Source organism: Rana temporaria, chromosome 2 (genome assembly GCF_905171775.1).
Source record: "Rana temporaria chromosome 2, aRanTem1.1, whole genome shotgun sequence".
Classification (NCBI taxonomy): domain Eukaryota; kingdom Metazoa; phylum Chordata; class Amphibia; order Anura; family Ranidae; genus Rana; species Rana temporaria.
Genome location: NC_053490.1, coordinates 423,508,559 through 423,522,761, shown reverse-complemented (window position 1 = coordinate 423,522,761; position 14,203 = coordinate 423,508,559). Strand labels below are relative to the sequence as shown.

Sequence of the window (14,203 nt, the reverse complement as noted above, 5' to 3'; positions counted from 1 at the left end):
GCAAAGTGTAATACAATGTAAAATGCATAACTATGTATCTGGCACACCTGGCTGATCCCTATGGAAGCTGGAAATTACTGTAGCAGGCCCCACTACTACAGTGGTTGCCTCTAGCATTCCAGGTTGCTCTGCTGCTTAATATACACAGGACATCACTTGCATGGGTCCCATTTCAACACATTTTGATATTTTATCAATGAAATGTGGTCGAAGTACTGTCATGATCTCTCCTTGGTCCTTTCAGAGAACACGCAAAGGGTGTTCTCTGAATGGTGCTTGGGCCATGCAAGTGACCACCTGTATTCACTAGGCAACAGAGGGGGGGATGGTCATGGGACCTGGAGGCTAGGAGCAATCACTGTAGTAGGAGTGCCTACTACAGTGACTTTAAGCTTCCACAGGGATTAGCTAAAGCCTGGTACACAGTATTGGTTTGGAGCCGCTGTACTAACTATGCAAGGTTAGTACAACAATCTCCCCTGCTGAACTGTTGTGTTCTGACAGGGGGAGGGCCTCTTGCCAGAACACTCCGACCAGCGCTCTTCACCATGGGTGGAGAGAGCTGATCGCGAGTCAGTCAGCTGCTGTGCTCATCTGACAGAAGCCACCCAGATGGCCGACTTCTGTCTCCCATATTAACCACCCGCTGTCTCCCACATTTGACCCATGTGAATGGGGCTTTAGTTTGGCACACATTCATACATTGGTCCAAGCTGGCTCCATATAGTAGCCAAGCTGGACCAATGTAGATATGCAAAATAGTCCATACGTAAACTTTATTTTTAACATTGAGCAATATATTTTACATGCTCATTGTTTCCCTGTAATTTTTATTATTGAATAAAGACAGTTGTAACACCTGTCAGAATATCAGTATCGGCTTTTTATATAAGTAAGCACTAAAAGGATAATTGGATGGAAGAGGATTTGTTTTATCACAGCATGATGTGAAATGTTAATGCTTTTGCGTTGGTGAAAGTGAATGCAGAATCCCTAAAATGGACCATCTATGGAAAAATCATGAAAGAAACCTTTTTGTTTATAGCATTCAGACCGTTTTCAAATGTCTTCTTTCCATTGCAAGTTTAGAAACAGACGGGTCTGTGCAAGAGCTCCTTGTGTAACTTAAATTGAATTAAAAGGGCAGAAATAAAGGTTGGGCGTGTATGGGTTTGGAGTCCTTTGGCAGTGCCCTTGAGAATCTTTAGACTACGTCACTTCATTAGAATGGGGTGGAATCAAATAGTGGCAGTTTTTTTAATGAAAATATATCTGAAAAAAATTGAGCAAGAGATGAGGACCACCTCAGTTGGTCCAAACACATGGTTACGGTTACTCTACCTTAAAATTTCACTAAATGCTTAGTAAATATACTTTTCCTGAAAGCAACTGTCCCCATCTTCCCAAAGACCTGATGCTGAGAGAGCTTATTGGAAAAATCGTATATAACCCTTCCTGCAGACTGATTGTAGGCTTTAATGGTTACAGCAGTTGTATGTAATTTTTGTTTTATTTAAAATTGGAGCCTAACCTCCATATAGTAACCATATACATACTGTAGGGCTTTAGGTACGCCTATTCTGGAAATTGAAAAATCTATACATACTTGTGGTTACAACTATACTAAATTTAAATATTTGCCACGTATTCCTAGGAAAATTCATACATATAACCCCAAAATTCAAAAATACCTGGTGATCCTTGGTGGCCTTCCAGTCAATTTATAGACCTGGAACAAGCATGCAGATATGGAATTCTGGTTTCTTATCTGCATGCCTGGTACAGGTCAGTGACTTGAGGAGTATTAAAGCCAAATGCTCAGCACAACCACCAGGTAATCTTCATTTGAAAACGCATGTTTCCTGTATTTATTTAGGGCCAGGTTTATTTAAATGGTGAGAGGTAGAGTTTACGAAGTATGGGGTGTGGGCCTCATTGGTATGGGATGTAGGGTTTCATTTCCTTCCTGTATACTGTCATAAAACCCCTAAATAATTTAATATATGCAGCTGCCTACCTTTCCTTTCCTTTTGTATAAAACATGCACTTTCATTTTGTACAATGTTTATCTCTATGTAATTGTCGATATTTTCTCGCAGTCCAGTATCTAAAGAAGAGCTCATATCCATCCCAGAATTTTCACCGCTGAATGACCTCAATCCAAGTTTGGAGAATGGGACTAATAATTCCAGAGCCTTGGAAGATCTTCTGGATTTCACTGGTCAGGCCACTTACTCCAAGATCTCGAGTGAAAGTATACACATTGATGACTGTAATAGAAACCTTATTGATGGATTTAACAGTCCAGGACAAGAACCCAAACTTAACACAATCTGCTGATTTACACAGCACACTGTAATATGGGTAATGTTTAATTTAGTGTACTTATGCATGTAGAGAAAAGACAGAATCCACTTGGGAAAATACGTTCATCTTGTGATCGTTGTCTTCTAAGTATGGCACAATGTCACATTTATTGTTAACTGCTTACTTTTTAATGTTGTTTTTTACATTTTTTTCTAAGATGTCTATAGCGCCACTAGTGGTGTTAAACGAACAAGAGGAAGTTTACCATGTTAGAATTGGGTTGCAAAACTGACCTAAATGGTATATCAGGGATATGCTTCTTTTTGGTACACTAAATATACCATTGAAAGCATTTGGTTACATCTATTTGATGCAAAAAACAGTTGATCCTGCTAGAAATCTTGTCAGCTAATAACCACCTGTGCTGCACTGTTATCCATTAGTCCCAACTACCTCTGATGCCAAGGAACCCCTCCGCTCTGTTATGAAGCAGTGAAGAAGGGAAGGTGTTTGTAGTCCTGTGGTGCATGAGAATTGTCACCCTGTGCCAGTGTTACTGGCATGATCACCAGTTGAAAATAAAGGGAAAAAACTGAGCCTAGAACCTAATGCAACCAGGCGAGTCACACTTTACAATTCTGATACTTTATTCTGCCAACAGTCAAATATCTGCAAACATAAAATTTCCACCCAAAAAGACCACTCTCTAAACGCGTTTCACTCCAATGGGCTTGCTCACAAGGATGGAATAGGTAGCCTAATTGAAGAGTGTGACTCTCTGAGCGGGGACGGGCTACAGGAGTCGACACCCAGATGATCCTTTGAGCACTAAAGTGCAGATTTGAACAGTGCTGTGGATTTGGGTATGTTTTTACTGTACAGAAAATAATGAAGTCACCGCACCTAAGGAATGGTAAGTTGCAATATATTAGATTTTCATTCTTGGGTTTAGATCTGCTTTAACCACTTAGGGACCGCCTCCTGCAGATATGTCGGCAGTAAGGATGAGCTCTGGCGTGTTCGCATAGTACACGTGCAGAGCCCGCCAGGAAGTGTGCACGGCGCTGCGCTAATCACAGCCAGGGAGACATTTCCCGATCTCTGCAGCCGAGCATCGGGACAATGTCTCCCTGGCTGTGATTAGCACAGCGCCGTGCACACTTCCTGGCGGGCTCTGCACGTGTACTATGCGAACACGCCAGAGCTCATCCATAGTCGGCAGAATGGCACGGCTGGGCACAAGCATGTACCTGTATGTCCTCTTTAAGTGCCCAGCCGTGGGTCGCAGGCGCGTGCCCGCGACCCGGTCCGGAGCTCCATGGCCGCGGGACCCAATCGCTACCGGAGTCCCGCGATCAGTCCCCGGAGCTGAAGAACGGGGAGAGCTGTGTGTAAACACAGCTTCCCCGTTCTTCATTGGCAGCTTCATTGATCGTGGGAAACGCAATCAATGACGTCACACATCCAGCCCCGCCCCCCTACAGTTAGAAAAACATATGAGGTCACACATAACCCCTACAGCGCCCGCCTAGTGGTTAACTCCCAAACTGCAATTGTTATTTTCACAGTAAACAATGCATTTTTATAGCATTTTTTTTGCTGTGAAAATTACAATGGTCCCAAAAATGTGTTAAAATTGTCCGATGTGTCCGCCAAAATGTCAGTCACAAAAAAAATCGCCGCCATTAGTAGTAAAAAAAAAATGAATAAAAATGCAATAAAAACTATCTCCTATTTTGTAAACGCTATAAATTTTGCGCAAACCAATCGATAAACGCTTATTGCGATTTTTTTTTTTTAAATAGGTACAATATGTATCGGCCTAAACTGAGGGAAAAAAAGTGTTTTTTATATATTTTTGGGGGGATATTTATTATAGCAAAAAGCTCTATTTTTGTTTATAGCGCAAAAAATAAATACTGCAGAGGTGATCAAATACCACCAAAAGAAAGCTCTATTTGTGGGGAAAAAAGATGCCAATTTTGTTTGGGAGCGACATCGCACGACCGCGCAATTGTCGGTTAAAGCGACGCAGTGCCGAATCGCAAAAAATGGCCAGGTCCTTTACCTGCATAAATGTCAGGGTCTTAAGTGGTTAAAGAGGTACTGAACGCTAGAAGCTGTGCCCAAAAAATTTCAGAAAAAGGACAAATGACTAGTCATCGGCATTGCCTGTGGTCTGCCTGCAGCTGTTCTTTCCCCATCACAGATTTATCATGCTTTGTTCTGCGCTGTCTCTGTGTGGAGGTGACCATCTTGGTTCCTTTCTATGAGCCTTGAGCAACTAAGCAGTACAGCAATGGCATCAAATCTCACCCCTAATCTTTTGAGACTAGCGATCAGAAGCTGCACGGACCACAGATTACCTCAGTCCCTGCCAGGAGCCTAACGCCCTGGGGGATCAGGGTTGGGCCCTTTTCGGAGGGCCATTTGATGTTTGCACCCGTCAGTTTTTTGTGCATCACCCTTTGCACATTTTTCCTGCACCGGGTGGAGTTTTTGGGTTGGTTTGCACGCCACAGGCTTTTCAGTAGAAACAAAAAGGAGACAGAGGAGACCTAGAAAGCAAAATTGCTAAATCATGAAGATGAATTACTTGATATGAATGACTTAATAAGTCACAGCCGGACAGGTGTGGGAAAAGTGCGTAATATGGGAAAAGTGCGTAAAACACAAGGCTGGCTCCAGTAAACGTGATCATATAGAGCATCAAGGGAGATCATTGTGCACCATTTTTTTTTACTTGCAATATACGAGAAATATTTATTCGCAGCAGCAAGTTCTTAGAATGGATACAGTATATCCTACTATAAACAGACTTATTACATTGGAATAAAATATTTCCCTATTAAAGTGCATTAGAGTACACATATATTGCATTACCTGCCTCAGACGAGTTTAATTCTATGGCGGTTTGGGTGATATTTTGCTAAATCTGGTAAAGGTAAATATAAGACTTCCTGGGGGGCTGGAGCTGGAATACAATACAATATAATACAATATAATATAAATGTAAGGAGTAATTTAGGATGTTGTAGAGGCTCACCTGATGGTTAGTGAGTCTGGATGCTTTTTTTATTTTTTATTCCATTATAAATGTTTATTTTTTTTGGATCAACCACATAAAACAAATTGAAATGAAAGTTGGAATCCAGGAAAGCCATTTTGTAAAATGTGCTGAATTACAATGAGTTAAGTCCGAGGTACATGGCACAGTGTAGACGTCTTTTTTTATTTTAATTTTTTTTATTTGCATCTGACGGATATGTATGGGGCTCCTAGAGTACAGCTATCACTACACTCCTGGGGTTATCTGTCATATCACACCACAGCATCTCTGCCCGTCCCTCCCCTCTGCTGTTCATTCACAGAAGCCTTTTTATTTTGTGTGATGAATTTACATAAAATCCAAAGTGCTCACATTGGGCAGGAGGCAGGGAGGGATGAGCACAGTGATTGCATGCAGCTACAGAAGCTGACACCAGAAGATCCAGTGTTGGAGCGGTAGAAGTATAGTGATAGCTGTGCTCCGAGGGCTCAGTAAAGTGTCCACAGTAAATTAAAGAGAGAATTCCATGAGGTGGCATGAGCCTCATTGGACTTCATACCTAGAAATCCAGCACATTTTACAAAGTGTCTGAATTCCTCAAATTCAGCTTTAAGGTTACGTTATGTTGGGGGGAAAAAAATGGTTCATAAAAGTTCTCTTAGATGCTATATACAGTGGAACCTTGGATTACGAGCATAATCCTTTCCAGGAGAATTCTTGTAATCCAAAGCACTCGCATATCAAAGCGAGTTTCCCCATAGAAGTCAATGGAAATGAAAATGATTAATTCCACATTGACTTCTATGGCATGCAATATCGCATGTGGCCAGAGGTGGGGGGCGACCGAGAGACTCGGAGAAAAACTTGGGAACTGAGTATTTCCAAGCAGCTCCCGGCGCCCCCCTCCCCCACCTCTGGCCAAATGCGGTACTGCACACCACAGTGGCTTGAATCCTGCTAGTTTTGTAAGACTATATTAACAAACCGAGTCAGGATTTTTAAAAATGCTCGTATTGCGAAACTCTCGTTAACTGCGTTACTCGAAATCCGAGGTTCCACTGTATAATTATTGTGATGGTGGGGCTATAGTGTACAAACCCTAAATTAATGTATTTTTTAAAAGGAAATAATAGAAATTGAAATATAATTCAACTGTTTATTTAGTGATTTGCTTGGAGTTTATTTTTTTTTTTTAAAGTGGAGTTTCAGGCTAAAACCACCTAGTTTTTAAAAATGCTCCCTCGTGTGACCAGACTGGTGCAGACTAAAAATGGATAAGCATATACATCTTGGGAAAGCAGACAGTAAATAAATAAAGCTCACTTAAAACCTTAGAATAAAAGAAATTGACAGCAGACAACTTGTTGGATAATAAAGGCCGCGGATGTTTATTCTTGGTTTTAACCACTTCCCGACAGCCGCATGTATATGTACGTTCACAATATGGCACGTACAGGCAAATGGGCGTACATGTACGTCCTTGCCTTTCCGCGGGTCGGGGGTCCGATCGGGACCCCCCCGCTACATGTGGCGGTCGGGTTCCCTCGGGGAGCAATCCGGGACGACGGCGCGGCTATTTGTTTATAGCCGCTCCGTCGCGATCGCTCCCCGGAGCTGAAGAACGGGGAGAGCCGTATGTAAACACGGCTTCCCCGTGCTTCACTGTGGCATCGATCGATCGAGTGATCCCTTTTATAGGGAGACTCGATCGATGACGTCAGTCCTACAGCCACACCCCCCTACAGTTGTAAACACACACTAGGTGTACCCTAACTCCTACAGTACCCTGTGGTTAACTCCCAAACTGCAACTGTCATTTTCACAATAAACAATGCAATTTAAATGCATTTTTTGCTGTGAAAATGACAATGGTCCCAAAAATGTGTCAAAATTGTCCGAAGTGTCCGCCATAATGTCGCAGTCATGAAAAAAATTGCTGATCGCCGCCATTAGTAGTAAAAAAAAAAAAAAAAATTAAAAATGCAATAAAACTATCCCCTATTTTGTAAACGCTATACATTTTGCGCAAACCAATCGATAAACGCTTATTGCGATTTTTTTTTTTTTTTTTTTTTACTAAAAATAGGTCGAAGAATACGTATCGGCCTAAACTGAGGGAAATTTTTTTTATATATGTTTTTGGGGGATATTTATTATAACAAAAAGTAAAAAAATATTGCATTTTTTCAAAATTGTTGCTTTATTTTTGTTTATAGCGCAAAAAGTAAAAACCACAGAGGTGATCAAATACCACCAAAAGAAAGCTCTATTTGTGGGGAAAAAAGGACGCCAATTTTGTTTGGGAGCCACGTCGCACGACCGTGCAATTGTCTGTTAAAGCGACGCAGTGCCGAATCGCAAAACATGGCCTGGGCATTAAGCTGCCTAAAGGTCCGGGGCTTAAGTGGTTAATAATAACAAATAAATAGATAAATAAATAGCTATAGGGTAAACAATAAATTAAGATATTAAAATATATATTTATATAACTTTAGCAAGCCTAGCCACTTCGGCTCAGGCTGCAAAAAATTACCCAACCAGACTTAACAAAGCACTCATCAACAATATAAGCATCATTCCTTTTTTTTTTTTTTTTTTTTTAACTTTATTTATTATAAAATATAAACTTATATTGACAGCTAGTCCCCCTTTGCAAGCCGCAAAGGTGACCCAACCACATAACAACATCCGCGACATAATAAAAAGGGGGGGGGGGAGAACACCATAGTTCTTTTGTCCTCTAAAACAACTGAGCTCTTAGTCACGGACCCTGCTTTAAATAGCCCTAGCCCATGCCAGTTTAAACCTCTTTTGCGTGGACTTTTTCCTGGGCCAGGGAGATGACCTGCATTTGACCTAGAATTTGAGCGGGCTTTCACAGGTCACAGAGGGGTCACTGTACCTTGTTCCCCTCATACCTGTGAGCCCGCCAGAAACTTCCCTGATAGAGATAGGCTCCTAAAGGACATTTTAAAACCGCTCTCCCGCCACTTTTCCATGAGGAAAAGGGGGGCTAGAGGCTGCCATTCCCCTTTTTCCTTTCATTCTTTTACATGTTAATCGGCATAGGTGTTAGGAGGGAGGGGATATTTTGAAGACTAGTAATGTTTAGCTTGGAATTCTACTTTAAAGTCTTTTTTAGCCAATTTTTTTTTATAAAAGATCATGCCTGTAACTTACATTAAATGGATTGATGGGATATTTCTAATGAGAAGTTCTCTTCAAAAGGATATTGTATGTTTTAAATACACTGGAGTTGTTCTTTAGCTTGCAGCACTACTTTAGAATGTTAAACTTGTCCTGACAAATTGGGAGATGTATAAATTAATTTAACCTTCTTCTTTTTTATCTTTTTTATTTTTTTTGTCTATTTTTAACAGATTGGCAGAATAATTCAGCAAACAAGCTTTGAAGCAACAAACGCTGCTGGCAGTAAAACACCAAGCTAGAGCTGAAACTGGATTTTCCTCCAGAGCCAACTATAACCTGCAAGTCTTTATCTATACCATAACAAATGTTTGCATCGGCGAAGGACCAAGCCGACCAGTTCTCTGGAGTATTACCGTTGATATTGGATTGTGACTACAGCTCATCATGTTGGAGGATAACTTTTCACTGGATCTATTTTCTCCTGTATTGGACTTTTGGTTGACTTGTTCTGTGGAGGAAAAGTAAAAGTCGTGTGTTAATACAAAACTGAGCACGGACTTCTGTAAAATTTATGAAATAGATTGATCATTGAAACAAACTAATGTAAGCATTATGATTGAACAGGACTTTACCACCATTCTATTACCCAGCCAGTAGAAGATGGATGTCGTAGTCCAACAATCTCTGAAGGGCCGCTATTGAATTATTTAAGTTGAAGGTCTACTATACGTTCTATGTTCTATGGCATTGTTCTTTTTAAGAAAATGGACTGTTTTAATGTTTTCAAATGTGCATTTTGGTGCAGTTCAGATGCTTAAGTGGTACGAATGTTAATAACCAAACCTTACAGCGATGGTATCATGTTCATATTTATGGCTATGTTGAGAGTTCAAACCTGATATTTTAGACAGTGCTACATTGGTGGTTCTCAGTCACTGTACTGCAAGACTGAAACTTGGTGTTTGATGTAAATGTAGATCAGTTTAACCTTTTGTTTCAGATGCTGTAGAACAGTAGCAGTAGTTTATGGTAGCACCATTGAGAACACCATAGGATATATGATGACAGGTCACAAACCAAATTATGTCATATGGCATAAAAGCAAATTAAAATGCTTTCCTGAATGGCCCAGGAGCTTAAATGTGCAAACATCAACCTTTACATATATTGTCTGTTGGTGGTCTGCCCCTCTCTACACCCTTATCTTGTTATTGGTAATTAAGGGTATCGTCACCTTGGGGAATCAATGAGGAGATGTGGAATTGGATCCAAACGGGTGTTCTGACAGACTGATCAACCTGACAGAATGTGCAACCTGCGTCACTTCCTGTGTTCATCTCCAAACTGCACGCACTGCACGTGCGCAACGCGTCATCCATGCCCTTAGTGGCTGACGTGGGTGCACAGAGGAATTTGCCTGACAATTATCAACCGATGTACTGTGCATGGCAGAAAGACATTAACACTTACAAAATTTATATTGCTAAGAATCAAGTCATCTACTCTGCCAAACAAAGAAAGTAACTGCGCATGCGTGCACTCTACGAAAACGATGGTGCAGTCAGCGGAACGATTGTCTGCAATGAATTTATATTTATTTAAAAAAAATATGCAGTTTCTGAATGTGATATGCAGACAATCATTCCGCTGACTGCACCATCATTTTCGTAGAGTGCACGCATGCGCAGTTACATTCTATGTTTAGCAGAGTAGATGCCTAGATTCTTAGCAATGTAAATTTCATAACTGTTCATTTATTTCTGCCGTGCGCATCCGCAGTAAATCGGTCAAGCATTTTGTCAGGAAAATTCCTCTGTGCACCGACATCAGCCATCGAAGGCATGAATGACGCGTTGCGCGATTTGAAGATGCAGCTCATTCCATGTCACAGGAAGTGACGCGGGTTACACTTTCTGCCAGGTTGATAATTTTGTCAGATCACCAGCTTTTCTTGCAAAAGTTGAGATTGACAAGTAGCACTCAAGTAGCTGTATGAAGGTACGGTTTTTGATGCCAGTTTAGGTGCTTTGAATTACTAACCGGTTAAGTTTGTGGACTCAAGCTTCTTTCATTAGACAATTAGCATAAAGTAATGTGCACCATTCTATAGCCACTTAATGCCAATTTTCTTTCAGTTATAAAAAAGTGACAGGCATTTTCTTACTAGGGATCAGAGAACGTTGCATTGTTTACTAATCCTACACATATTAAAAACATGCAGCAAACAATCATCTGAATGCGGAAATCATTAGCTGAGCTGACATCTGGATATTCTTGTATCATACTGCACTGCTATTATGAATTTAAATAAACCAGTCCGCTAGTTTCAGCCCTTTAATAGGTAGGTGGGAACATTCTACCAGGTACAGATATGACAGTTATAGGTAATTGCTGGTGAGTCTCCAACTGTTTTAGCTGAGATTTTCCTAGAGTTTGGTTATTACTGCCATGAACAATCATTCCTCGTCTCAATGCATTCTGGATGATGTAAAAGTGAGACCATCTAGTTGCATTGGCTAAAGGGGCACTTGGGTATTATGAGACATATTTCCCTTATGGGCTTGATGTATGTAAATCCAAAATCTTTTTTTTAATGTGTGTGGCATCATGCATGATGTGTATGTGTTTTTATTTTAAGAATTTTTTTTTTTTCATTTTATGTAAATATGTTGCACTGTTTCTCAACTGGAGTTTCTGACAGTAATAGTATTTCTGGTGCAAACTGACAATAAGATACTGCCTCAAAATTGACACTAGCATCGGCAGCCTGCCGTGCAAGCTCCTTCAGTGGGTGGGTTGCTGGCTATTCAATAGGCCAACAATTAAAAAAGCGCATGCGGCAGTCTGACAACACTGTTGAGTTGGTGTGTCTGAACGGCCACTCCATGCAGTCCTATGAAGCGTCGGATGTCAGTGGAGACATGTCCGCTGACATCCGACCCGATCCGCCCCGCCAAAATCAGACATATGGCGATACGTCCATATCCATCCATATCGGATCGGGTGAGATCTAAAGAAAACAGACATGCGGTCCATTTTCATCAGATCGCTCCATAGGAATCAGAGGTGCTGCACAAGCCCCTCCCCGCTCGGTGAGCAGAGAGGAGCTTGTCATCCGCCAGCTCAGCGGAGATCTGCGGACTGATCTCCCGCTGAGCTCTGTAGCGACGGAGTCTGCCTTGTGTGTAACTGGAAAAATTTGCAATGGTGTCACAAATATAAATAAATATATATATATATATATATATATATATATATATATATATATATATATATATATATATATATTGCTGTGGTGCATAATACCAAACATACTGTCATGTATTATTTTACATACACTTCAAGTCTGTTGCTGATTTTGACCCACCAGAATTTACCAACAAAAAACAGAAATGTTGTTTAAACTACCCTTAGTTTTGGATAGTGGGGTTTGAACCACCGTCAGTTTTTCATTGCTCTCCTGTTGAGGAGATCTCCTTTCTCCATAACGATGTCCACCAGGTCGGAAAGTGAGGGGAAACATCTGATGGGGTCACGGCAATAAAAACTAGACAGAGATCTTTCCCCCACACAATGACCTAATCTGCAGATTTTCTATGGTCAGATGGAAAAAGTGGAACAGATTCCTCCATCTACACTAAACTGTGTGAATGGAAGAATCTCCCACTGGCCCAAGCTTATACTTCCTATTCAAAAATTGATCTAATATACCATACTAATTCTCAGAAATTATTAACTGGCAAATTAGACAATTGGCTTGCAAATGAATTTTTTTTAAATAAATACTTCAAAAAGTTGCTGTAAAAAGGCGGGAAAAGTTTTAATCAGAAACACATGACAGAAATTGAGGTCACTGCCTACTAATGTATAGATCTAATATAAAAAGAATGTATAAAGATGAAGTGCCATAAGATGTAAATGTCATTTTGTTTCTGTAAGCTGGTTACTTCATTAAGCTGTATATATTATATTACCGGTATATTATATTATATTGTCTGTCCTTCAACTAGACCACGGCATATTTACCTCAGTGAAGATACATTTTTGTTCTAGCTAGATGGTGCAAATCTTTGGAAGCAGTTTAAATGGGCCATACAGGGTAAATTCACACCACCTAAAGAATAGACATTGTAATAATACAAAGGGTCACATCCATTAGCCTTTTTTTTTTGTTTAAATCGCAGCAGGACCGCTGTTTATGACCCAACCATTGATGGCAAAAGGTTGAGCTTTCTGATGCCACTTTTTTTTTTTTTGCAAACTGCAATATGACCAGAGCTTTGCCATTGCATACAGGGCTGTAATTGGAGAACAGGTCTCCAGCATGTGATGGACTTTAGTTTAACCTCTTATGTACATATATACTGTACATACTGTATTGATGTAATGTTCACTACAATGTAGCACCTCGGTACACAAAGAAGCAGTGACATGACCAAGGCGCATTATGTTCTGGGTCATAAAGATTTAGTGAGCTACATTCTAATGAGCATAAAAATAAACCTGTAACAATATGTCTGTGAAGAGTCTCATTTATCCAGGTTATGATATATCTAGTAGCCACATTCAACTGGATTTGTTCTATAATGTTGAAGACTTTTTGTAACTTATCCAGGCCACTTCAGTTCTAGTAAGCATCAAAAAAATACTCCAGCATTATACAGGTAGTACAAACGTCTTAATCCCATTAACCAGATGCTGATTGTCCAAGGACAGAATGGGAGGTGCAAAAGTTGTGTTACCAACCTGTCCTAGTTACATAATCCTGTCCTTGGTATCAAGACGAGTACATAGATGTTATAGCTTCAATTTACATGGCAGAGAGTAAAAATTGGTTTGACAACTTTTCCAATTCCATTGGACAAAACCCACTGAATGTACATTGAAAAGCCGGCACCACTGGAAATGCAGTCTTCAATTTTTATTATTGTCGTATGACCATGGTAAAAATAATGCATACGGCACACGGGGCTGTGAAGAAGATCTGTGTGCCAAAACGCGCCTGCGTGTTCTTTTTTACCATGGTCATACGATAATAATAAAAATTGAAGACTGCATTTCCAGTGGTGCCGGCTCTTTAATGTACATTCATGGCTTGTTTTCCAATGTGTGAGGGACATCCTGAGCCAGAGCACCTGGACTAGGTGGGCCACCGTCCATCTCGGTATCTGGCTTTTCCTGTTCAGAGCGGTGTGGTTTTGTGTTTCATATACAAAGTGTCTGTGCTACCTGTGTGGATAAGAATGCTGGGGCATATTCCCAACTCTCATTGAAACTAAAAAGGTAGCTTGGATAAGCTATGAAACATCTTCAATATTACAAAAGTCCAGTTCAGTTTGACCCATAGGACCTGTAACAAGTCCTAATGTCATTTTACTATGAACTGTGATAGTTTCCAGTCAGAGGGTTATATATCTGCATTTGCTCCTCTAAAATACTGTCTGTGCACACTCACCAGGACCTTCTATTGTACATTTGTATACAAATCGGGAAACTTGGTGGATTTGAGATCTTCAGCTCATGCATTGCTCCATACTACACAATGGCCCAAGGTTGCATATGGCTATGAATACCACATTGTACACACAACCCCTGATGGAATAGAACCAGGAAAGTTTGGCAGCAATAGGGCAGAACTGAAATTAGGCTGTTCCACTTGTAGTGTGCGCCAGGAACTACGAAAAGGCAGTATGTTCC

At 40.5% G+C, this 14,203-nt stretch overlaps 1 protein-coding gene across 12 annotated transcripts in view; it reads left to right on the top strand.

Moving 5' to 3' along the window:
• Positions 1-9,934, top strand: part of MAP7D2 (MAP7 domain containing 2) — a 167,357-nt gene extending 157,423 nt beyond the window's left edge. For 4 of the 12 annotated variants that reach the window (XM_040338237.1, XM_040338236.1, XM_040338231.1 and 1 more), the window contains 2 exons: positions 2,100-2,364; positions 8,737-9,932. In XM_040338237.1, the coding sequence (XP_040194171.1) occupies positions 2,100-2,340 (241 nt within the window). In that variant the 3' untranslated portion in view covers positions 2,341-2,364; positions 8,737-9,932. Of the gene's footprint in view, positions 1-2,099; positions 2,365-8,736 lie in introns of all 12 variants that reach the window. The other 8 variants (XM_040338228.1, XM_040338235.1, XM_040338234.1 and 5 more) reach the window with 5 other exon arrangements.
• Positions 9,935-14,203: the final 4,269 nt, after the last annotated feature.